This window comes from Scyliorhinus torazame, chromosome 17 (genome assembly GCF_047496885.1).
Source record: "Scyliorhinus torazame isolate Kashiwa2021f chromosome 17, sScyTor2.1, whole genome shotgun sequence".
Classification (NCBI taxonomy): domain Eukaryota; kingdom Metazoa; phylum Chordata; class Chondrichthyes; order Carcharhiniformes; family Scyliorhinidae; genus Scyliorhinus; species Scyliorhinus torazame.
The window spans coordinates 60,416,003-60,441,518 of record NC_092723.1 but is presented as its reverse complement, the minus strand read 5'-3'; the positions used below and the strand labels follow the sequence as shown (position 1 = coordinate 60,441,518).

Genomic DNA, 25,516 nt, shown 5'->3' with positions numbered 1-25,516 from the left:
TATTATTATGTTCCAACATAATCTGCCACTGTGAGACAGTTAGTGTCCAGGATTACAACAACCTTATGTCTTCCGGTTTTAGAAATTCGGAAATAGAACATATAGAACATAGAACAATACAGCGCAGTACAGGCCCTTCGGCCCACGATGTTGCACCGAAACAAAAGCCATCCAACCTACACTATGCCATTATCATCCATATGTTTATCCAATAAACTTTTAAATGCCCTCAATGTTGGCGAGTTCACCACTGTAGCAGGTAGGGCATTCCACGGCCTCACTACTCTTTGCGTAAAGAACCTACCTCTGACCTCTGTCCTATATCTATTATCCCTCAGTTTAAAGTTATGTCCCCTCGTGCCAGCCATATCCATCCGCGGGAGAAGGCTCTCACTGTCCACCCTATCCAACCCCCTGATCATTTTGTATGCCTCTATTAAGTCTCCTCTTAACCTTCTTCTCTCCAACGAAAACAACCTCAAGTCCATCAGCCTTTCCTCATAAGATTTTCCCTCCATACCAGGCAACATCCTGGTAAATCTCCTCTGCACCCGCTCCAAAGCCTCCACGTCCTTCCTATAATGCGGTGACCAGAACTGTACGCAATACTCCAAATGCGGCCGTACCAGAGTTCTGTACAGCTGCAACATGACCTCCCGACTCCGGAACTCAATCCCTCTACCAATAAAGGCCAACACTCCATAGGCCTTCTTCACAACCCTATCAACCTGGGTGGCAACTTTCAGGGATCTATGTACATGGACACCTAGATCCCTCTGCTCATCCACACTTTCAAGAACTTTACCATTAGCCAAATATTCCGCATTCCTGTTATTCCTTCCAAAGTGAATCACCTCACACTTCTCTACATTAAACTCCATTTGCCACCTCTCGGCCCAGCTCTGCAGCTTATCTATATCCCTCTGTAACCTGCTACATCCTTCCACACTATCGACAACACCACCGACTTTAGTATCGTCTGCAAATTTACTCACCCACCCTTCTGCGCCTTCCTCTAGGTCATTGATAAAAATGACAAACAGCAACGGCCCCAGAACAGATCCTTGTGGTACTCCACTTGTGACTGTACTCCATTCTGAACATTTCCCATCAACCACCATCCTCTGTCTTCTTTCAGCTAGCCAATTTCTGATCCACATCTCTAAATCACCCTCAATCCCCAGCCTCCGTATTTTTTGCAATAGCCTACCGTGGGGAACCTTATCAAACGCTTTGCTGAAATCCATATACACCACATCAACTGCTCTACCCTCGTCTACCTGTTCAGTCACCTTCTCAAAGAACTCAATAAGGTTTGTGAGGCATGACCTACCCTTCACAAAGCCATGCTGACTATCCCTGATCATATTATTCCTATCTAGATGATTATAAATCTTGTCTCTTATAATCCCCTCCAAGACTTTACCCACTACAGACGTGAGGCTCACCGGCCTATAGTTGCCGGGGTTGTCTCTGCTCCCCTTTTTGAACAAAGGGACCACATTTGCTGTCCTCCAGTCCTCTGGCACTATTCCTGTAGCCAATGATGACATAAAAATCAAAGCCAAAGGTTCAGCAATCTCTTCCCTGGCCTCCCATAGAATCCTAGGATAAATCCCATCAGGTCCCGGGGACTTATCTATTTTCAGCCTGTCCAGAATTGCCAACACCTCTTCCCTACGTACCTCAATGCCATCTATTCTATTAGCCTGGGACTCAGCATTCTCCTCCACAACATTATCTTTTTCCTGAGTGAATACTGACGAAAAATATTCATTTAGTATCTCGCCTATCTCTTCAGACTCCACACACAATTTCCCATCCCTGTCCTTGACTGGTCCTACTCTTTCCCTAGTCATTCGCTTATTCCTGACATACCTATAGAAAGCTTTTGGGTTTCCCTTGATCCTTGCTGCCAAATACTTCTCATGTCCCCTCCTTGCTCGTCTTAGCTCTCTCTTTAGATCCTTCCTCGCTACCTTGTAACTATCCATCGCCCCAACCGAAACTTCACACTTCATCTTCACATAGGCCTCCTTCTTCCTCTTAACAAGAGATTCCACTTCCTTGGTAAACCACGGTTCCCTCGCTCGACGCCTTCCTCCCTGTCTGACCGGTACATACTTATCATGAACACGCAGTAGCTGATCCTTGAACAAGCCCCACTTATCCAGTGTGCCCAACACTTGCAGCCTACTTCTCCACCTTATCCCCCCCAAGTCACGTCTAATGGCATCATAATTGCCCTTCCCCCAGCTATAACTCTTGCCCTGCGGTGTATACTTATCCCTTTCCATCATTAACGTAAACGTCACCGAATTGTGGTCACTGTCCCCAAAGTGCTCTCCTACCTCCAAATCCAACACCTGGCCTGGTTCATTACCCAAAACCAAATCCAACGTGGCCTCGCCTCTTGTTGGCCTGTCAACATATTGTTTCAGGAAACCCTCCTGCACACACTGTACAAAAAACGACCCATCTATTGTACTCGAACTATATCTTTTCCAGTCAATATTTGGAAAGTTAAAATCTCCCATAATAACTACCCTGTTACTTTCGCTCATATCCAGAATCATCTTCGCCATCCTTTCCTCTACATCCCTAGAACTATTAGGAGGCCTATAAAAAACTCCCAACAGGGTGACCTCTCCTTTCCTGTTTCTAACTTCAGCCCATACTACCTCGGCAGAAGAGTCCCCATCTAGCATCCTCTCCGCCACCGTAATACTGCTCTTGACTAGCAGCGCCACACCTCCCCCTCTTTTGCCTCCTTCTCTGAGCTTACTAAATAAAACACCTAAACCCCGGAACCTGCAACATCCATTCCTGTCCCTGCTCTATCCATGTCTCCGAAATGGCCGCAACATCGAAGTCCCAGGTACCAACCCACGCTGCCAGTTCCCCTACCTTGTTTCGTATACTCCTGGCATTGAAGTAGACACACTTCAAACCACCGACCTGAACACTGGCCCCCTCCTGCGATGTCAAATCTGTGCTCCTGACCTCTATACTCTCATTCTCCCTTACCCTAAAACTACAATCCAGGTTCCCATGCCCCTGCTGCATTAGTTTAAACCCCCCCAAAGAGCACTAACATAATGTAGCAAGGTTTTGGAAAAATGTTACTTTTGGTAGCACAATAAACATTTTATAATCATAAGTAATCTGTCTCATCATGGATTATTACTGAGCCAGTTGAATCATTCAATGTGCATATTGTAAGAAGGAATTTGCCTACCATTTTGTAGTGGTAACTGATATTTGTAATGTTTCAAAAGATTTTAAAAGAACAGATATCAAAAATTACATTTCTAAGTATTGTGATCAAACTTTCCCATCGAATTGCCCTTTTGTCATTTTATACTTTCATTAAAGTGCTACTTCAAAGTCTCAGCTGGCATGCATTCTGGACCATTTTACATCCATAAAAAAGGTTAAGTGTTGAACATTGTATTGAAATGTTTTACAAATGGAAATTTATGTTAATTAATGAACTTACTGTCGTGATATGTATATAGGCTGTTATATAAAGGGTTAACAGCTGCATCATAGTGTAAGACAACCACTAGATGACAGGACTAGGATCCTCCTCCTCTTCGAACCAGGAGTGACTAGAGATATGTAGCTTAGTTAATTCTTATAGCTAAATGCAGTTAATACTTATTCTGATTTACTTTATTATCAGTGATAGCTCTGGAGAGTGAACAAACTCATTTAATTTGTTATTCATTAAACCTGTTTTGCTTTGAATTGAAGATTGGTAGTTTCTGTGAAATCTAACCATCAGATCATTCTGGAAGTAAAGCAAAGAGTAAACAACATGGGCGAGATTCTCCGATCCCCCGCCGGGTCGGAGAATCGCCGGGGCTGGCGTGAATCCCGCCCCCGCCGGTTGCCGAATTCTCCACCACGGGATATTCGGCGGGGGCGGGAATCACGCCGCACCGGTTGGCGGGGCCCCCCCCGCGATTCTCCGGCCCGGATGGGCCGAAGTCCCGCCGCTAAAATGCCTGTCCCGCCGGCGTAAATTAAACCACCTACCTTACCGGCGGGACAAGGTGGCGCAGGCAGGCTCCGGGGTCCTGGGGGGGGGGGGGGGGGGGGGGCGGTGGGGCGATCTGGCCCCGGGGGGTGCCCCCACGGTGGCTTGGCCCGCGATCGGGGCCCACCGATCTGATCCGCGGGCGGGCCTGTGCCGTGGGGGCACTCTTTCCCTTCCGCCTTCGCCACGGTCTCCACCATGGCGGAGGCGGAAGAGACTCCCTCCACTGCGCATGCGCGGGAATGCCATGAGCGGCCGCTGACGCTGCCGCGCATGCGCCGCCCGGAGATGTAATTTCCCCGCCAGCTGGCGGGGCACCAAAGGCCTTTTCTGCCAGCTGGCGGGGCGGAAATTCGTCCGGCGCCGGCCTAGCCCCTCAAGGTTGTGGCTCGGCCCCCAAAGTTGCGGAGCATTCCGCACCTTTGGGGCGGCGTGATGCCCGACTGATTTGCGCCATTTTGGGCGCCAGTCGGCGGACATCGCGCCGATACCGGAAAATTTCGCCCCTGATTACAAACAAGTAATATAACACTTGCAAGTTGGAAAATGCTGAAATAGTACACCAGAAAGTATAGTTTTTGCTTTTTCACTCTTGGCACATCCCAGGTATGCAGATTGGAAAAATTGCACGTCCAACTCATTACTTTACATCAATTAATTTCAGGAAGCAGAAAGCTTTCTCTTATATTTTAAGGCTGGAACATGACCAGAGCCAATGATGGAGGAAACAATGGGGAATATCTGAAGTCACAATTGGCTATGGATGGTTCAGGGGAGTAGGTCCGTGAACAGGAACAAGGTGGGAGGGCTGCACTAAATTGCCCAAAAGGGGTGGTGGCATTTTCACCTGATGTTACATTTCCCGCCCACCTCCTTATCGGTCCCCAGTCACAGCTGACAGACCCTGCTCTACAATAATCCCAAATTACTGCAACCTCTCCATTTGTGCCAGATTCAGATCCTGTGATTCTTCAAAGAATTTACTCCGTACTGCTGGATCTAGTCGGTGCTGACAAGCTCCTAGAGTTGCCAGTCCTCCTTAAATGCAAGCTGTTGTTTATAATATAATAACTTGAAAATGTTCCAAAGCAATTCACAGGAGTATTATTAGACAAAAAACTGGCATATAAGAAAATATTAGAATAGGTGGCTAAACATTTGGTCAAAGAGGTAGGTTTTAGAATGTAATTTTAAAGGAGAGGGAGACATGTAGGGAGGGAATTTCAGAACTTGGACCGATGCAGTTGAAAGTAGAGCTGCCAAAGTGCAGTGCTGAGAATCATAAGATGTGCAAGAGGCTCATATTGGAATACTGAAATCTTGGAGTGTGGTGGGAAGGAGGAGTTGACAAAAATAGATCATAGAGTAGAGGCCCACAAAATTAAACCACAAAGCAATCAGAAAAGTGAGAAGACAAAAACTATTATTATAGATTGCCAAACCAAATATGATTGAAAAAATAATGTGACTTTGTTGTGAGGAAAGATACTCCATTCCTTTTACTGTCCAATATTCACAGATCCATTTAGATCCCATGTTATTGTAATATCGTTTGTGCGACCACATGAATTCACTGAGGGTGTGTTAAAAATCAAGGAAGAAAGGCTTGCACTTACATAGTGCCTTTCATGACCTCGGGTCATTCCAAACAGCTAATAAATTACTTGTGCATTACAACATAGTGACTACAATTCAGGAAGCAAAGCAGCTAATTTAGAATCGCAAAATTATTATTGCACAGGAGGAGGCTATTCGGCCCGTTATGTTTGTACCAGCTATCTGCATGAGAAACTCAGCTAGTCCTCCCCCGTCTTCCTCCTGTAGCCTGCAAATTTGTTCTCTTGAGATAATTAACCAATTCCCTCTTGAGGGCTACAGTTGAATTTGTCTCCACTATACTTGGTGAAGTGCATTACAGATCTGAATACTTGCTGTGCAGAAAGGCTTTGCCGACTTAATAAATAAATAACCTTCGTTGTCACAAGTAGGCTTACATTAACACTGCAATGAAGTTACTGTGAAAAGCCCCTAGTCGCCACATTTTGGCACCTGTTCGGGTACACCGAAGCTGGGACGGGAATTGAACCCGCACTGCTGACCTTGTTTTGCATCACAAACCAGCTGTCTAGCCCACTGAGCTAAACCAGCCCCATGATTTAGCCCTGATTTTGGTCCTATATCAGTTGTCCCTGTCCAAACGCCTCATGATTTTGAACACTTTTATCAAATCTCTCAACTTTCTCTTTAAGGAGGTAGCTTATGTTCATGTTCATTCACACATTCTGGTGTGTTAAACAGTGGCTGAAAGTCATAGCAAGTAGAGAATGATGTAGGGAGAATAAAAAGTGTATAGTTAGATGAATGCCTTTAAAATGATGGACTGATGAGGTTTCAAAAATAGTTACCAACCAATTCAATTGTCTCTGAAGAAACTGATTGTATATACAGGCAATATTTATGGAATATTCTAACACCGAATCCAAAATAAACAAATCTAGCTACAGAACAATTTGTATGACATCAGTTTAGTTGAGATAATTCACAACAGTAGCAATTTGTTACATCGCTGATCCCCTAACCCAATCAACCCTAGCACAATCAATTTCTTCCCCCTTGCTGTGAAGGACAAAAGAAAAGGAAGTCCCAAATGAAATAGTTTTATTTCTATAATCTGCAGCATTTTGCTTTTGTTTGAAATGCAATCTGTTCATTTCCCAGTTAATTTGAGATTACTGCACTGAATTTATCAGTTTCACCCTATCCCTTTAACCCCACCTAACCTGCACATCTCTGGACACTAAGAGGCAATTTTAGCATGGCCAATCCATCTAACCTGCACATCTTTGGGCAGTGGGAGGAAACCCATGCAGACACGGTGAGAATGTGCAAACTCTACACAGTCACCCAAGGCTGGAATTGAACCCGGGTCCCTGACGCTATGAGGCAGCAGCGCAAACCGCTGTGCCATCCTCCTTGAGTGGCTTGAACATTGTAGATTAATTGTGTTCTGTATCAAGTCCATGTTCTAGAAACCAAGTGGTACTGGGTGTTGGCACCAGATACAGAAATGGCATTTCCATCATTGGTGCAAAAATATCTCAAACAATCCATCAAATAAGATGTTTGCAAAAGTCCAATTAGGTGCTTCATTTGATCTGACCTGGAGTATCAGTCTAGCTAAAGCACAATTAAAAATATTGTTGCACTTGTATGAGTTTGTAGAATGTGATATATCTATGACATTCCACAACAGCATCTCTAATCAGTGGACATGCTGTTATTTGTTGTCTTTCATCTGGTATGTGATTGTTGTGGTCCTGGACTTAGCGAGAAGGCTGGAGGCGATACTGTGAACAAACTATCTTTTATTCAACATTATGCTAACTATTTACAAGGTAGTCTCTACACAAAACGTTACATGGAACTATCTCTCTCCATTCTCTGGACTGTGGGTGGCATCTTTGCCAGTTCCTTTGTATTTAATAAGGTTACTAATTGCTTGTGGTCTGATTCTGTTGTAATCTGGTGGCAAGGTCGTAGTCCATGAACTTCTGTTGTGTGCCTCATTTTTCATCACTGTACCTTTATTCAGTTCCGGTCCATGACCTAGATGCAAAATCTACTGATACCATCCTTCTATCCTGGTGCTGTGAGGCAGCAGTGGTAACCACTGTACCATCGTGTTGCCCCATGGTGAAAGGTAGATTTGTGAGGATGAGGTCAAGTAGATTTTCCCCATCGTTTTGTATTTTGCACCACCTGTCACAGGCCCTGTATGTCAGCTGTATCCTTCCAGACCCTGCCTGCTGGGCCAGGAGCTGTTCTATTAAGCCAATTTTGGTGATGGACTTTGAAGTCACCCAGCCAGAGTACTTTCTGTGACCTGCTATCATCAATGCTCCTTTCCAGTGTGTCCTCATGGAGAACTACTGACTCATGAACTGGCCGGGATGGTATATGGCAATGAGCCAAAAGTTGTCTTGCCCATGTTGTACCAGATGCCATGAGACTTCATGGGGTCAAGAGTCAATGTTTCAGGACTCCCAGAGGCACTCCATCGTAATTATATACAACTGACACTACTTCTGGTGGGTCTGTTCTGCTAGAGGGCCAGTGTCTATACCGTGGCATGGAGTCAGAGACGTTGGTTATAAGGTATGATTTTGTGAATATTGCCATGTTAAGCTGTTGTTTGACTTGTTTGTGGGACAGCTGTAGGAATTTTGGTGCAAATCTCCAGATCTTCACGAGCAGGACTTCACAGGGTTGACTCCGCTGTATGTGCCTTTATTGTGCTGCCTAGGTTGATACCAGGTGGCCTGGTTTTATTATTGTTTTTGTAACCATTTGTATAAAGCTGGGTGGCTTGCTAGGCCATTTCAGAGGGTGGTTAATAGTCAACAACTTTGCAGTAGGTCTCGGGTCATACATAGAGCAGACTGGGGAAGGGTGGCACATTTGGGAACCAGAGGACATTAGGAACGAGATGGATCTGATGAAAATCCAACAGTTTTAAGGTCAACATCACAGAAGGCTAAGCTTTTTAATTCCCAATTTATTTCATTAAATTCCCCAATAACCATGGTGGGATTTGAACTACTACTGATTTCAGTCTTGAGGGTAATGATTTTAAATCCCCTGATTGTTTATAATGCAATTTAAGCTGTGTTTTTGGCAATTCCTTATAGAAAACTAATGATATAAACAGCTACTTATCATTGCTTGCTGAAATTACCTTATTGAGTGAGTTTGTTTTGTGTGCAGTCATTCATTATCATACAAATAGGTTTCTTAAAATAAATTAACCCTCAGAACTGTTGGTGGCAAAATAGATTAAATTATTGGCCTCCTTTAGTTCTTTAAATTAAGCAAACTTCCCCTGGGGGGGTAATTATAGAATGGAGCAGCACAGAAGGTACCATCTGATCGAATGTGCCTGTGCTCGTGGTTTGGAAAAGCTGTCCAATTAGTCCCACCCGCTGACATTGGTCCCATAGCACCGTAAATTTCCTCTTCAGCTATTTGTCTTGCTCTTTTTTGGAAAGTTATGTTATTGGTTTTGTAGCAGCTTTGATAAAACTGGTTGGCATAATAGACCATTTCAGAGGGTAGTTAAGAGTCAACAACGTTGTAATAAATTAATATTAAATCTGCTTCTACTACTCCGTGCAGTCCATTCCAGATCAGAACCCCATACAGGGTTAAAAAAAATTCCCACTAGGTTTTTGTTCTCATCATCTTAATGTGTTTACTGGCCCTTCTGTCACTGGAAGCAGTTTATCCTTATTTACTCCCTCGATACAGTTAATGATTTTGAACACCTCTCAAATTTCTGCTCCAAGGAGAACAACCTCAATTTCTCCATATAACTGAACTTTCCTTATCCTTGGTGACATTCTGTAAATTTCTTCTACATTTCAAGCATTGGCACCCTTTCTAAAGTTTGATACTCATAATGGAAAACTCTAGGTGAGACCTAACTAGTTTTATAAGTATTCCGTGCACTTCCTATTAATAAAGTCAGAGCCTTTTTTTTAAACAACCCTCTCAACTCGTCTTGTCACTTTGAAAGATTTGTGTTTGTATACCTCCAGGTCACTCTGCTTTTTCACCTTCTTGAAATTTAGACCATTCTTCCCATCAAAATGAACCATTTCACACTTCTCTGTTAGTATTCATCTGTCATGTATCTGCCCATTTCATCAGTCTGCCCATGTCCTCCTGAGGTCTGTCGCTATCCTCTTCATTGTTTACTACGTTTCAGAATTTTGCATACTTTGAATTGTGACCTGACTAATCACAGAATCCCTACAGTGCAGAAAGAGGCCATTTGACCCATCGCGTCTCCACCGACACTTCGAAAGACCACCCTACCCAGGCCCAATCGCCTGCCCTGTAACCCCAACCTAAGGGGCAATTTAGCATGGCCAATCCATCTATCCTGCACATCCTTGAACTGAGGGCAAACCGGAGCACCCGGAGGAACCCACGCAGACATGGGGAGAATGTGCAAACTCCACACAGTTACCCGAAGTCGGAATCAAACTCGCGATCCTGGCGCTATGAGCCAGCAGTGCTAACCACTGTGCCACCGTGCCTCCCAAATTTAAAGTACCCAATTATTTTTTTCCCCAATTAAGGGTCACTTTAGCAGTGATGTCAGAGTGTGGGTGAAGCTGGGCTGTCTGTCTGTTTTTACTTTTGTTTTGGAGCTGGCAGCTACAGTATGTTTGGTTTCATTTTCAGAGTTGGAGCTGCATCCAGCCAAACAAGGTGTAATTTTGATCTCTCTCTGCATGAAAAGACTGTCTTCAGATCACTTGCTAATTTAAAAGTGATAACTGCTCTCAGAAGAGAATTTAAACCTGCTGTCTTTGTTAAAGAGGGTATTTGTCTTATGGATGTTGCTAGGAAAGATTAAGGGTTACTTATAGAGTACTGTATTCTTTGGGGGAAGTAATTGAGTTGATAGTTGCTAATATGTTTACTGTGTGTTTGTACAATGTTAACTGGATTCATAGAATAAACATTGTTTTGTTTTAAAAGTACTTTAAATCTCTGTTGCATCAGACCTGTAGAGTGGGCCCTTGTGCTCCGCATAACCAAAATCCATTAAAAGTTGTGGGTCAGATGAACTCCATGATACACTTTGGGGTTCTCTTAACCCTGGCCCGTAATAACAGTTAGAAATATGACGTTTGTAATATTGTTACTTTTTGGGCTATCTAATATAGGGTAAAATGGAGGAATATAGGAGGTCTTGTGACCTGTTCTGAATTCTGCTCGATGACAATCTTGGGTGTCTTGGTTGTTTTGTAGATAAAGGGAGTCCCAGGCTGTCTTACTGGGGGGAAAAGTGCAAGGTATTCGCATCTGTTAACAATGACCAGGGAAACTGTGCTGATATTGGATAGACCTTTAGTCTCCGAGTCACAGGGAAGTGTTCGAAATATCAGGTTCTGTACTGATTTTATTTTAAATTACATTTTTAATTCTAAGTTGGAATGGAGTTGATGGGGCCAAGAGAATAGCAAAATAGCATTCCACTTGGACACAAACCCGTGTGATTCACGTTACTATGGAGATGGTAGGCTTTGAGAGGGGAACAGTTCATAGCAAGCCATTGACAGGTTACAGGGTTTTCCTTAAGAAATCCCTGAATTTCTCAGGTCAGTCTGCAAGGAACTGGGAGAGAGCAGAGCAATAGAGGCAGTCAATCTTTATTGTTCACTGTACTGAATACAGGTAGGAGCTCGCACTCAGATTGAACAGACCAAGTTCATGAGGATTTAAATGAGGCTGGAAGAATCACCTAGCTTTGCCTTGAGAGAGAAATCGCTAAGGTAAGCCTTGATGTGAAAGTCCACTTCAGTAATTAGACATTATCTGGCAGGAAAAGGAAGCAAACCATCAGGAGCTGAGAATAGTTTTGCACTGGTTCTTGGAGAATGAAGTGTCCACATAAGGAACAGAATAAAGTATAACCATGCAGGGGGGTGTTGGGGAATCTTTTCTGTCGTTTAAATATTATTATTAATAATAGTTGCCTACTGAATAGTGCTTAGACAGTGTCACTTTTAGTCTGTTTATTGCAGTGAAAGTTTTGAAACATAAAATCCTGTGGTGTGATTCGTCCAGTGAGCCACTGAATAGCTGATCATCTGTCAAAAGGTTAAGGGACTTTACGGGGATTGTAACGCACATTGTAACCAGTTGCCCCCCCAAAATCTTTTGGTCTAATTGCCGGCAAGTCCACCAGCCTGAAGTAAGGAGTCAGTACAGCAGGCAGACAGGAGCAGAAATGCAGTGAGGTTTGAGGCCACTATTCACCTTCTATACCAAGAATATATCCTCCACATTCGGTTACTATTTTTGCTGCCTATTTTTAATTTAAAAAAATTTAGAGTACCCAATTATGTTTTTCCAATTAAGGTGCAATTTAGCGTGGGCAATTTAGCGTGGCCAATTCATCTTTCCCTGCACATCTTTTGGGTTGTGGGGGTGAGACCCACGCAGACATGGGGAGAATGTGCAAACTCCACACGGACAGTGACCCAGGGCCAGGATTGAACTCGGGTCCTCGGCGCCGTGAAGCAGCAGTGCTCACCAGTGCGCCATCGTGCTGCCCTGCCTATTTTTGATTCCATCTACCTAGGCCAGTTCCCTTTCAATTCATCGAAATGGGCTCTCCTTCATTTAAATGTCTTTATACTTGATTGTTCCTTGTCGTATTCCATGACTGATCTAAATATGATGATGGGATCCCCAACTAAACATGCCTTGCTTTTGTCCCTCTTAATTTCCTAGAACTTTACAGCACTGCTGGACACATACAAAATGTATTGAAAGGGTTATTTGATTATATTCTGGGATATATGGATATAATATGATATATTAAAATGTAGAAATCAAATGGGTAATTCAGAAGAAACTTCTTTATGCAAGAAGTGGTGAGAATATAGAGAAGGCACTTAAAGCAACCATTAAAAAAATCTGTCTGGGAAGAAAGAAATATGCATTTTCAAGAAATGTAAGGTTCTTTCCTGGCATTAAAAGAAAAACTTTTATAATAACCAAAGAGAAAATGGTGGAAAATCTCAGCAGGTCTGGCAGCATCTGTAGGGAGAGAAAAGAGCTCACGTTTTGAGTCCTGATGACTCTTTGTCAAACCTTCTATGACAAAGGGGCACCTGGACTCGAAACATCAGCTCTTTTCTCTCCCTACTGATGCTGCTAGACCTGCTGAGATTTTTCAGCATTTTCTCTTTGGTTTCAGATTCAGGCATCTGCTGTAATTTGGTTTTAATTTTTATAATAAAAACAGAATATACTGGAAACATTCAGCAGACCAGGCAGCCTTGTGGAGAGGAAGATGAGTTAACATTTCAGGTTGATGGCGCGATGGGTGGCTGCTGGTGAGACTACAGAACAAGATGGATCTCAAGTTAAGTCTGGCTTCTTGGGCCAGGGCGCTTTTGGAGAGGGATGGATGTGCGGAGGGGTAGATTTAAGGGAGGGAACAAGTAGGAAGAAAGTGGGTTTTGACCTAAGGGTGGCTGCCCCGTTATTGGTAAAGGGCAGCCTGATGAGTGACCACCCTGCCCCCTTTTACCCTTTAACTACTTGAGGTAATAATTGGCTTCCCGCCCCTGCCCTGCTGCCCATGCCAAACGTTTTATGGTGTGGCCAGCATATTATCAGAATTAGCAGAATAACAAACCTAATTGACCCTTCATTGGTCATTTAAATTTACTGTTTTATGGGGCGAGCTTGGGATGGGCGGGAAGGTGGTTGGATGGGCACCACCCTATTTTGCTCTGCTGGAAATATGCCCGCTGAGGGCACTGAGTTCAGTCTGTTAACTCGGTTTCTCTCTCCACAGATGCTGCCAGATCTGTCGAGTATTTCCAGCATTTTCTGGTTTTGTTTTCTGATTTTCAGCATCTGCAGAATACTGTTTTTGAAAAAGAAAAACTTTTGCCTGATTCTCTTCTTACAGATGAGGAGACTGGTCCTGCTTTGGCATCCTCTGATGTGGCAACCAAACCTGGCCGGAACCTCGCCTCATCTCAGGTTAGTAAAAAGAGTAGCATGGCGCTGCAAAAGGTTGCTGTGTGACATGTTACAATTAGAGTTACTTTTCAAAAATCAGTAAAGTATATACTGTAGCATGAATGTAATGTGTTGACGTACAATTAGAAATGTATCATTGAGAACCAGTTGTAGATTAGAAGCAGGATTTCTTTTGATGTATTCTGGGATATGGACATCACTGGTAAGAAATCGTTGTCCATCCCTAACTGTGTGTGAGAGCGGTTTAAGAGTCAACCACATTGTTGTGGGTCAGGACGGCCTATATTGAATATTGTTGAGCCTAGCTTTCAATTCCAGATTTTTAAAAAAATTAACTGATGTGGTGGGATTTGAACCACTGTGTCCAGAGCTTCAGCCTGTACCTCTGGATTACTAGTCCAGTGACTATACTAGTACTAGTCCACTATGCCATCATCTCCCCTATTCATTCTGATGGGCTTCAAGTAGATTTTGCAAACAAGGTTTTATTTCTAACTGTTAATCTAGTTAACATTAAACATGGTTGTTGTTCTTTTATTTGCAATACAACTATATTCCTTGTGTGCAGGATAATTGGAAATGAGACAAAAGCTTGTTAATATGTCTTTCAGATTTTTTTCGAGGCACTTTCTTAGATAGCAGAATCTCCACTGTTACAGCACAGAAGCAGGCCATTCAAACCATCTTGCCTGTGAGATAGCATTGCACCTAATGCCATTCCCCCACTTTTAACCTTACACATTCTTCCTTTTCAGACAATGATCCCATTCCCTCTTGAATGCCTCAATTGAAACTGCCTCCACCCACTATCAGGCAGCACATTCCAGCCCTTGTTCACACGTTTCATGAAAACATTTTCCCTCATGTCTCCATAACTTCATTTGCTCATTACCTTAATCTCAGACCTCTCATTCTCAACCCTTCCATCAGTGTGAATAGCTTTTCTCAATCTACCCTGTCCAGATCCCTCATGATTTTGAATACCTCGGGACTTCCAGTGATCGGAATGTGCCGATCAGTCGCACAAAAGTAGCTCTCCTCCAAAGGACAAGAAAATAAGTACCTGTACTCGAAATTAGCCTGCAAAAACCGGACTAAAACATCCTTTACCCTCAACAACACCAGGGATACAGAAATGCCAGGAAGCAGCAGCTACAGAGGCCAAAGAGAAACCAGAAACAGCGGGAAAGGACAGGAGCGGCAAGTGAGCGGGTCAGCGGACCTACAATGCGAGTGGTTCCTGGCCACTCCCGCGAGAGGGAGACCAGCGATCCGTAAAAGAAGCCCCCCCCCCCAATCCCCAGCCAGAGGAGAGTTGGAACACGTTCCCCACAAGGGAACTGAAAGAGGAAATAAAAAGCAAACTCAAAGCAGGGGTCAAGGTGGCAGTAACGGAAGTGCTGGTCACTATGCAGATGGTCAGCGACAAAATGAAGACTTGAGGCCCAGGGCCAAAGAACTGGAGAAAGTCTCGATGGATCAGAGCGACCAAAATCGACCCGAAGGCCGAAATAAAGAGGTTGGTGGCGACTCGGGGAACCTGGAGGGGACGGTGGAGGACCAAGAAAACCAGTCGAGACGCCAGAACACTAGAATAGTGGGCCTGCCAGAAGGAACCGAGAGCAGGGACCCAACAGACTAAGCAGCCCAGATGCTGGGGAACCTGTGGGGAGCGAAAGCTTCCCCAACCCACCGGAGATCGACAGACCCCAAGCTCCAGCTGAAACCCAAGTTGGGGGAGAGCGATCATCGCTAAACTACATTGGTACCAGGACCGGGAAAGAATCCTAGGTTGGGCCAGGCAGACGTAGGCCTGCAACTGGCAGGGACACAAGATCAGATCAGGGTGTATCAGGACATTGGGGCAGACCTGGCAAAGAACCGGGCAGAATTTGACATGGCAAAGTCGGCCCTGTACAAGAACAACATCAAATTTGTGTTACAGTACCCAGCCAGGCCCTGGGTTATATACCAGAACAGGGAACACTATTTTACTGCGCCTGCAGTAATGAGGTTGTCCAAAAAAACGGACTGGATAAGCAACAGAGAAAGCGATGATGAGGCAGGCACAGAGGAGACCGAGAAAGCCAAAGGACAATTTGAGCGGGATTGTACCACGTCGTTCTGAACCGGGAAGCTCGTTCGCAGAAAGGAGGGGGTGAGAGCAGCAGAGCGCAGGAGAGGGTGAGGGGAAGACAGAAGGGAAACTGAAACAGCCGGTATAGGAGGGGGTCAGGCCGACGCCAGGAGGGGGGGGCCACCACATTAACAGGAAAGTTAGCGGTAGGAGTAAGGGGGGGGGCACGGTGCATCTCCCACCGGGGAGAGAGTGCCTGGCGAGGGGCAGGGGGTGGTAACACCATCAAGGGGGAGGAAATAGAGGGGGGGATAGCAGAAGGTGAGGGGAAGAAAAAAAACGGGTGAATAAAGGAACGGGGGCGGTAGGGCTCGAACTTCAACAGGCCACTCGTGGCAACAAGGAACAGGATGGCACCGCAAGCAGCCACTTTGGAGGGTCCTTGAACAAAGGGAAACCCGGGAGTGCAGAGACTGACCCACATGGCGTACACACAGCTGGCGGCCATGTTGGTTACCCCCTGGACAAAGGGAAACCCCGGCCTCATGGTGAGTATGGTGACCGTGGCCATTTTCAATAGTCTCCTAACAAATGGAAACAGTGGAGGGCAGGAGCGCATCCACAAGGTAAGTTTGGTTGATCCCGCAGGAGAGGGGAGACAGAAACCCCCATCAGAATAGTCATCTGGAACGTCAGGGGCTTAATGGCCCAGTAAAAAGATCCAGAGTCTTCGCCCACCTGAAAAGTATGAAAGCCAACATAGTCTGCCTCCGAGAGACGCATCTGAGGGAGAAGGATTAACTGCGGGTAAGAAAGGGATGGGCTTAACAGATGTTGCCATTCATTTTACGGGATGAGAGCTGGGGGGGTAGCCATACTACTTAGCAAGAAGATGACATTTACCGCGGCGAGGATGCTTATGGATCCAGGGGGACGGTATGTCATGGTCAGCGTCGTCATGGATGGGGCACCGGTGGCCCTGGTGAACGTGTACGTGCCCAACTAGGGCAACATGGAATTCATAAAGAAGACCATGGCGGCAATCCCCGACATAGACTCCCACAGACTAATCATGGGAGGGGACTTTAACTGTGTATAGAACCTGCTGACGGACAGGTCAGATCCTAGAATGGGAAAAACGACAAACATGGCTAGCGAACTAGGAACAGATTAGGGCAGTGGACCCATGGAGGTTGATGCACTCAGGTGAGAAGAAGCTTGTACTCATATCGACAACTTTGTGGTGGGGAAATCGGTGCTTCCAGGGTAGGAAGAGCGGAATACTCCGCGACCGTAGTCTCTGACCAAGCTCCACAATACATAGATGTGAGGTTGGAGACGGTCTGTGCCCCGCCATGTAGGTTGGACGCAGCCCTCCTGGCTGACCAGGTCTTCTGCCAGAAAATATCATAGACGAGTACACAGCTAACAACCGGAACGGGGAGGTCTCCCCCTTCACATTCTGGGAGGGTCTGAAGGCTGTGATCAGAGGAGAAATTATCGTCGACAAGGCACACCGGTTCGGGGAAGAAAGGGCGGCTAAGCAATGACTAATCAACTCTATTCTGGAGATAGACAGATGATATTCCCAGGCCCCGACGGTAGAGCTTCTGACGGAGAGAAAAAAGCTACAGTTGGACTTTAACCTGCTATCTACCAGGAAAGTAGTGCACCCACTCCGCCAGACACGGGGGACCTTTTACGAACATTGAGACAGGCAGGCAGCCACGAGGGAGATAGCGCAGGTGAAGGATAGCAAAGGCGGACTGGTAGCCGAACCAAAAAAGGTCAGCAACGTATTTGAGGCCTTCTACCAAGGGCTGTACACCTCTGAAACCCTCCAACGGGGATGAAACAGTTCCTCGATGGACAGACATGCCAGCCGTGGGGGAAGATAGGAGAAGCGGGTGGAAGCACCACTAGAACTGGTGGAAGTCATGGAGAACATCAGCTTCATGCAGGTGGTGAAGGCGCCAGGACCAGATGGATTCATGGCAGATTTCTGCAAAGAATGTGTGGCAACACTGGTCCCACGCTTGCGGGAGATGCTTGCAGATTCACTAGCGTGGGGCTCTCTGCCGCCAATGTTGACGCAAACCACTATATCGGTGATAGCCCAAGGAAGACACAGACCTAACGGAATGCAGATCCAACAGACACATTTCGCTGCTCAATGTAGATGCGAAAATACTTGCAAAAATCCTAGCCAGGCGACTGGAGAACTGCGTACTAGCGATAGTCGCAGAAGACCAGACTGGCTTTGTTAAGGGTAGACCGTTATCAGCGAACATCGGTCGACTGCTAAACCTGATAATGACCCCATCCGGGGAGAGAACACCCGAGGTGATCATCCCCCTGGACACAAAAGGCCTTCGACAGAGTCAAGTGGAAGTACCTCATTGAGATACTAGAGCGGTTTGGGCTGCAGACAGGGTTCACCTCATGGATGAAACTGCTGTACAATGCCCCATGGCGAGTGCACGGACCAACACCATCAGTTTTGAATACTTCCAGCTGCACAGAGGCACAAGGCAGGGAACCCAAGGATCCTCAAAAAGGTTCTACAGAGAAAAGAAGCATGGGGGGCCGTGGTGGACATTCTGATTCAGCTGAAGTGCTGTCTTATTTGATTCCAAGTTCGGAGTGTGGCTAGCATCACTGGGCTCGGAGGGTCATCCCTGTACAGGAGCCTGGCCCTCCCAAGCCTGCAATACTACCACTGAGCAGCCACAACACAAAGAGTGAGGGAATGGGTGAAAGAACCAGAAACGGAATGGGTGAGGATGGAGGAGACCTCCTGTACAGGGATGACCCTCCGAGTCCTCGCCACGGTGGCAGTCCCATCCCCACCAGCCAAGCACTCAACAAGCCCAGTGGCGGTAGCCACACTGAACCTGGAATCAAATGAGACAACACTTCAGCTGAATCCGAATGTCCACCATGGCTCCCACCTTCGGCAACCGCAGGTTCTCGCCAGCCATGTTGGATGCCACCTTCAAGAGGTGGTGACAGGATGGGGAGTGGGAGGAGGGGAACGATGCTGACTGTTACGGACTTCTATACAGAGGACAGACTTGATTAATCGTTCTTGAGATGTGGGAGTCACTGGCTGAGCTAGCATTTGCTGCCCAGTCCTAATTGGCCTTGAACTGAGCGGTTTGCTCGGCTATTTCAATGGGGGGCAGTTAAGAGTCAACCGCATCACTGTGTTGGTCTGGAGTCACATGTAGGCTAGTCTGGGTAAGGACGGCAGATTTCATTCCATCAAGGACATTAGTGAGCCAGCTGGGCTTTTACGACAGTCGGCAATGGTTACATGGTCATCATTAGACTAATAATTCCACATACTTATTAGATTCAATTTCCACCACCTGCCATGGTGAGATTTGAACCCAGGACCCCAGAGCACTACCCTGGGTCTCTGAATTACTAGTCCAGTGACAATGCCAGTATGCTACCACGACATTAGAGGAGCTGACAGAAAAACTGCAGCTACTCAAGGGGAACTAACTGTGACACCTACAGGTAAAGAACGTTCTCTGCAAGGAGATGACATCATAGCCATGGACCCCGAGACATTCAATGTCAGAGGAACTAGTGGACATGGACACTCTGGGACGGGGGAACTGCAGGGACCTGTACTGGAAAGGGCATGCTCCCCACTGGACGAGACATGGGAAAAATGGGAGGAAGAACTAGGGATTGAAATAGGATGGGGACTCTGGAGCCAAGCATTGAACAGGGCAACTCCACCTCCACTTGTGCAAGGCTAAGCCTCATTAAGCTGAAAGTGGTGCACAGAGCACACCTAACCAGAACTCAAATGAACAAATTCTTCTCCGAGGTGGAGGACAAGCGTGAACGGTGCCAAGGAGGTCCGGCCAACCACACCCACTTGCTCTGGGCGTGCCCCAGACTGTTCGGGTTCTGGACAACCTTCTTTGAAGCAATGTCCAAGGTTGTGAGGGTGGAGCCAAACCCGAAGGTGGCAGTTTTCAGGGTATGAGACCAGCCAGAACTATTTATGGGGAAGAGGGCCAACGCCCTTGCCTTTGCTTCCCAAATCACACGCTGAAGAATCCTGCTCGGCTGGTGATCGGCAGTCCCACTTAAAGCTGCAGACTGGCTGACCAATCAGTCCAGATTTCTCCACCTGGAGAAAATCAAATTCGCCATCCGAGGCTTGGAGGAGGGCTTTCACAAGCCATTCACCAACTTGTTCCAAGACCTGTTTGAAGCCAACAGCCAAAACTGCTCAGGGGAGGGGGAAACCGCATAGGGGCCACTAAGACATGACCTATGCCTCTGCCAGGGCCGGCACAAGCAGACAAGTAAAACCCTACCAAAATGTAAATAAACCATGACGTGCAAGAGCACCTAAATGAGGGAGGAAGGGGCTAACCGACAAACTAGGGGGAGGGGGGGGGGGGGGGGGGGGGGGGAGAGAGAGAGAGAGAGGAGGAACTATTCATATGTAAATACGCTGATCTTTTTCTGCAAACTATTTAAAAACTGCTAAATTCCAATAAAAATATTTTAAAGAAAAGATTTTGAGTACTTCTATCAAATCACCTCTCAGTTCTCTTCACCAAGGAGAACAGTCCTAACTTCCCCAATTTATGTACGTAACTGAGATTTCTCATCCCTGGAATCATTCTCATGAATTTTTTGTGCATTCTCCCAAAAGCCTTCGCATCTTTCCTAAATTGTGGCGTCCAGAACTGGATGCAGTGCTCCAGTTCAGGCATAGCTAGTGTTTTATACAAGTTTAACATAGCCTCCTGCTTGTGTGCTCTATGCCTCTATTAATAAAGCCTAATATTCTGTATGGTTAATCAACCATGGTCTCAGCCTGTTGTGCCACCTTCAATTACTTTGTTACATCTGTACCCAGATTGATCTCCCCTTGCACCCCCTTTGGAATTGTACCCTTTATTTGGTAGTGTATTTCTCTAGGTTTATGTTATTTAAACTTGAAGATCTCATCTTAGAAAGTGTGCTTTTGTTTCGGTATTTAAATCAGAAGCAAATTACATTAATAAGTGATTATTTTTGTGCCCTATAAGAAGTTTTCCCTTTGCTAATTCCTGCTGGGTCACCTTCTGTGGTTGATAAGGAAAATCAAGGAGCTTATCTGACATTATTGTTTATTGTTGGCACATTACCAGAAAGTGCATTAATGTGGTCTAAAACTGCCACTTACTTCCCAACCTAGAGCCTGAGCAACTATGTGGCACCTTTCTGTTGTATTCCATCTGAGTTCAAGATCTCACAAAAGTGGTAGATTCTGGTCTGTGCTCTACTGTAACATGCATGTCATTTTAGCATATTGTACATACAGCCAACTATGCTACTTGAGAATGGGTGGAGAAAAGCTTTCTTTTTTTCTCTGCAGGTTACGAATCTACTTACACTGAATACCAATCATTCAGTCAGGAGTCAAGAGACCAATTTGGCATCTAACAGTAAAACAAACCTTGTACTCAACCTTAAGTCGTCATCGATTATTGTTACTCCTGGTAAGTTGATGGCTATGCACTATTGAAGGATGAAGCATTTTAATGACATGAGCAACATTGTTGTTGAAATTTAATGATGGGTATGTGAAATTTCCATATTGTGGCTACTTGAATTGTCAAAATTCTCAGAAGTAGAGTTCCAACCTCGTATGTCTTTTGAACTATGTATGGTAAAATCCTGCGTAATGGTTGCTCTTCATCAGGAGCAGTAATTGTGATGGAACATTGAAACGGGTGGGAATTTCTGCGCAACCTACCTTGTGTCTCGTGGTAGCGGAAACGGCCCGGCATTGGCTGGTGGCGGATTCTTCTGGTCCCGCCGTTGTCAATGGCATTTCTCATTGAATGCACACCTCACTGCCAGGACACCCGGGGCGGGGTGTGCAATTGGTGGCACTAGAAGATCTCACCAGAGTGACGGGCTTGAAAATTCCGGCCGATGTCCACAAAAGGATTGCACGCAAATGTATTGCCACAAGATTAAATTATGTTAGCTTATGCAAGGTTTTTCCTTTAATGTGCAAATATACGAAATAAGTATGATTATACTGCAGTGTCAAGCTCGAAACAATTAATAACTTTGGACATTGTATGATTAACTGATAATTATCACTAAATAAGCATTTCACTATACCTACAAAGTCATAGCACTGCAACGTGATTTATTTCCCCTTCCACTGAAGTCTTCACTGAAACAAGTGTGCTGCATTTTCTAACATGAGACAACCATCCAGCATTTCAAGACCCTGACTGTGGTAATCTGCTCATTGATCCACTATAGTAACTTTATCCACTAATTGAACTACACAGACCAAGAAGAAACCCAAGGTTAGAGTTCCCAAAATTCACGCTTTTGGCGAGAATCTCCAGGAAGTGCTGCCCCTGGCGAGTTGAGATAAATTACCCGTTTATGAATATTTCCTGCACACACAACATCCTGAGTGTCACGACTTGCAGCTAATTTGTGATGTCTAGGCCCTGCTGATCATCCTGCTATTTGGGACATCTCACTTTCTAAGAAGATGGCAGCTTTGGGACTAATGGAAATTACCTGAAAACTCTAAATCCTAAACTGGGGAAGGGAAACAGGGATGCCTAAACTGAGATGTGGGTGGATATTCTAGGCGAGTGAGAGAGTGCAACCCAAACTGGTGGAGGGAGTGGATAACACAATCTGAGGGGAGAAAGCGAGCAAAATAATCTTGGGGAAGGAAAAGACCAAGGGAGAGCATCAGAATGTGGGCATGGCGAAGGATGAGCAACAATCTGGGTGAGACGGCGGGTGCCCAATCTGGACAAGGTGGAGGGCGAGCAGCACAACCTGGGTGAGGTGGAAAGTCGGCAGCAAAGTCTGGGTGAGGCGGAGAAACACGACCACATTCTGGGCAAGGCAGCGGGTGTGAACTGTAAGCTGGCTAAGACAGAGGGAGAACACTCCAACCTGGATGAGGCAGAGAGAGAGAGAGAGAGAGCAGCGCAAGCCCAGTGAGGCAGAGAGAGCAGCGCAAGCCCGGCGAGGCAGAGAGAGAGAGCAGTGCAAGCCTGGCGAGGCAGAGAGTGAGAGCAGCGCAAGCCCAGCGAGGCAGAGAGAGAGAGAAAGCAGCGCAAGGCCAGTGAGGCAGAGAGAGAGGGAGCAGCGCAAGCCCAGCGAGGCCGAGAAAGAGTAGCGCAAGCCCGGCGAGGCAGAGAGAGAGAGCAGCGACAGCCTAGAGAGAGAGAGAGCAGCGCAAGCCTAGAGAGAGCAGTGCAAGTAGAGAGAGAGAGCAGTCCAAGCCTGGCGCGGCAGAGAGTGCAAGCCCAGCGAGGCAGAGCGAGAGAGCAGCACAAGCTCAGTGAGGCAGAGAGAGAGCAGCTCAATACCGGTGCGGCACAGAGAGAGAGACAGCAGGGCAATCCTGGTGAGGCACAGAGAGAAAGCAGCGCAAGCCCGGTGAGGCAGAGAGAGAGAGAGCAGCACAAGCCCGGTGAGGCAGAGAGAGATAGCAGCGCAAGCCCAGAAAGAGAGAAAGCAGCACATTGCCCAGCGAGGCAGAGAAAGAGGGAGCAGCGCAAGCCCAATGAGGCAGAAAGAGACAGCAGCGCAAGCCCAGAGAGAGAGAGAGAGAGCAGCGCATGCCCAATGAGGCAGAGAGAGAGAGCCGCGCAAGCCCAGCGAGGCAGAGAGAGAGCAGCCCAGCGAGGCAGAACGAGAGCAGCTCAATACCGGTGCGGCACAGAGAGAGAGACAGCAGGGCAATCCCGTGAGGCAGAGAGAGAGCAACACAAGCCCAGCGAGGCAGAGAGAGCAGCGCAAGCCCGGTGAAGTAGAGAGAGAGCACCGCAAGCCCAGAGAGGCAGAGAGAGAGCGAGAGAGAGAGCAGCACAAGCACAGCGAGGCAGAGGGAGAGAGAATTGCACAAGCCCGGTGAGGCAGAGAGCAAGAGAGCAGCGCAAGCCCAGCGAGGCAGAGAGTGAGAGAACCGCACAAGCCCGACGAAGCAGAGAGAGAGAACAGCGCAAGCCCGGCGAGGCAGAGAGAGAGAGCAGCGCAAGCACAGTGAGGCAGAGAGAGAGAGCAGCGCAAGCCCCGTGAGGCAGAGAGAGAGAACAGCGCAAGCCTGGGGAGGCAGAGAGAGAGAACAGCGCAAGCCTGGGGAGGCAGAGAGAGAGAGAGAGCAGCGCAAGCTCAGTGAGGCAGAGAGAGAGAACAGCGCAAGCCCGGCAAGGCAGAGAGGGAAAGAGAGCAGCGCAAGCCCGGTGAGGCAGAGAGAGAGTAGCGCAAGCCCAGGGAGGCAGAGAGAGAGAATAGCACAAGCCCGCCTCTGGAAATAAATTGCCACATCCCAAGTCCTTGTCAACTATGGAGTATTCTTGTACCCAGCAGGACCATGAGTGTTCTTTATTAGGTCTTCAGGCCTTCATAGCAATATCCATTGCATATTCAAATCCTTTTCCCCGATTCTACCTAGCCTCTGCAATATTCTTGAGCTATCTGTATCACTTTGATCTCTTTAAATAAAATGTTTGCATCATGAGTTGGTCTGATAGGACTATGATCATAAAATAGATAACTTTGAGGACTAAGGGATCCAATTCAGTTCTCTCCTGGCCCAACAGGAAATTTCCATTGCAACTGCTTTAATGGACCATATGGAATAATTTATTTCATCTACAAGGTACTGGAGAAGCAAATCTTCCCAACTTCCTGGCTGTAATATATTAAATAATGTCACCTCAAAGGAGTAGCTTTGGCATTCTCTCACAATATGCTACGTGAAACATCAGCATCATGGTTCACTTAAGGATAACAGACTAAGAAAATCATCAAAACAAAAAATGTCCTTTCCGATGAATAGGTGCTTGCCTTAAGTTTAGCCCTAAGGGACAGTTAGTATTCATTTTGGAGCAAATGCAGTTAATAGGAGACTGATTTAGTCATGATGAATGAAGCATTGTGTAGCCTTGTTTTGGATGTAAATGGCAGGCAAAAATACAGATTTAGTCTTTGTACAGCTCTGTTTCTCAACCATGCTTATGACCTTTAATAGATTTTCTTTGCTGCGTTGCAATTATTGGCAGAGGCTTCTGCGTTCCAGTTGCAGCTTGCTTATTCTGTTGAAGGTTGGTTATACTATAGATCATCTTGAAGTGTAAGTGAGCTATGACAGTTGAAACTCCATGTGTGGACCTGAGAAATATCACAACCAACCTCTGAGAAGCAATGTCATCTCTTAAGCAGTTCAAGTCTGCATTCACATTGGCTTGAAAAACTCGAAGCCTTAATCCTGGATAACAAATAGGCTGCTCCAGAATTAAAGGCATTGTTCAGTGACCTTGTGTTCGAGTGTTACAGCTAACATTCATTGAAATCAAATGCTAAGTAGATGTAAGCTTTTGATGTGTCTTCAACGTCTTGTTGCCTGGAATGATCTCTATTTACCTCAGCTGAAAACTCAAAAATGTGCTCGCAATGTAACACCAAATGTATTCTGTTCTCTTGATCATATAAGAACTGTTTCTTTGCCCCCAACGTTTTCTCCAGGTTACCCTCCTGGTATGTCAAGCTAACACCTTTAAATGATGATGAATTTTGAAACATTCAGTACTTTCATTCTAACTCTTGTGGCTAGTCAGAAGCCTACTATGGGGTCGAACATAGTATGAAGAGTATCTTTAAATGTACTTTTGATGCATAAAATTAGTAAATCTCATGAAATGTGAAGAGACTTCATTATTTTTATGCATGTTGAACATCTATGATGTTATCCCAATTGATGTTATAACTAGACGGGAATATCCCAGAATGGAACCTTGGCTCAAAAGACT

General features: G+C 46.0%; 1 protein-coding gene across 6 annotated transcripts in view; it reads left to right on the top strand.

Annotated features, from left to right (window-relative positions):
* LOC140393897 (ankyrin repeat and SAM domain-containing protein 1A-like) overlaps window positions 1–25,516 on the top strand; it is a 642,533-nt gene that overhangs the window by 299,756 nt on the left and 317,261 nt on the right. For all 6 annotated transcript variants that reach the window (XM_072480500.1, XM_072480502.1, XM_072480497.1 and 3 more), the window contains 2 exons: window positions 13,542–13,615; window positions 21,088–21,211. In XM_072480500.1, the coding sequence (XP_072336601.1) occupies window positions 13,542–13,615; window positions 21,088–21,211 (198 nt within the window). The remainder of the gene's footprint in view (window positions 1–13,541; window positions 13,616–21,087; window positions 21,212–25,516) is intronic.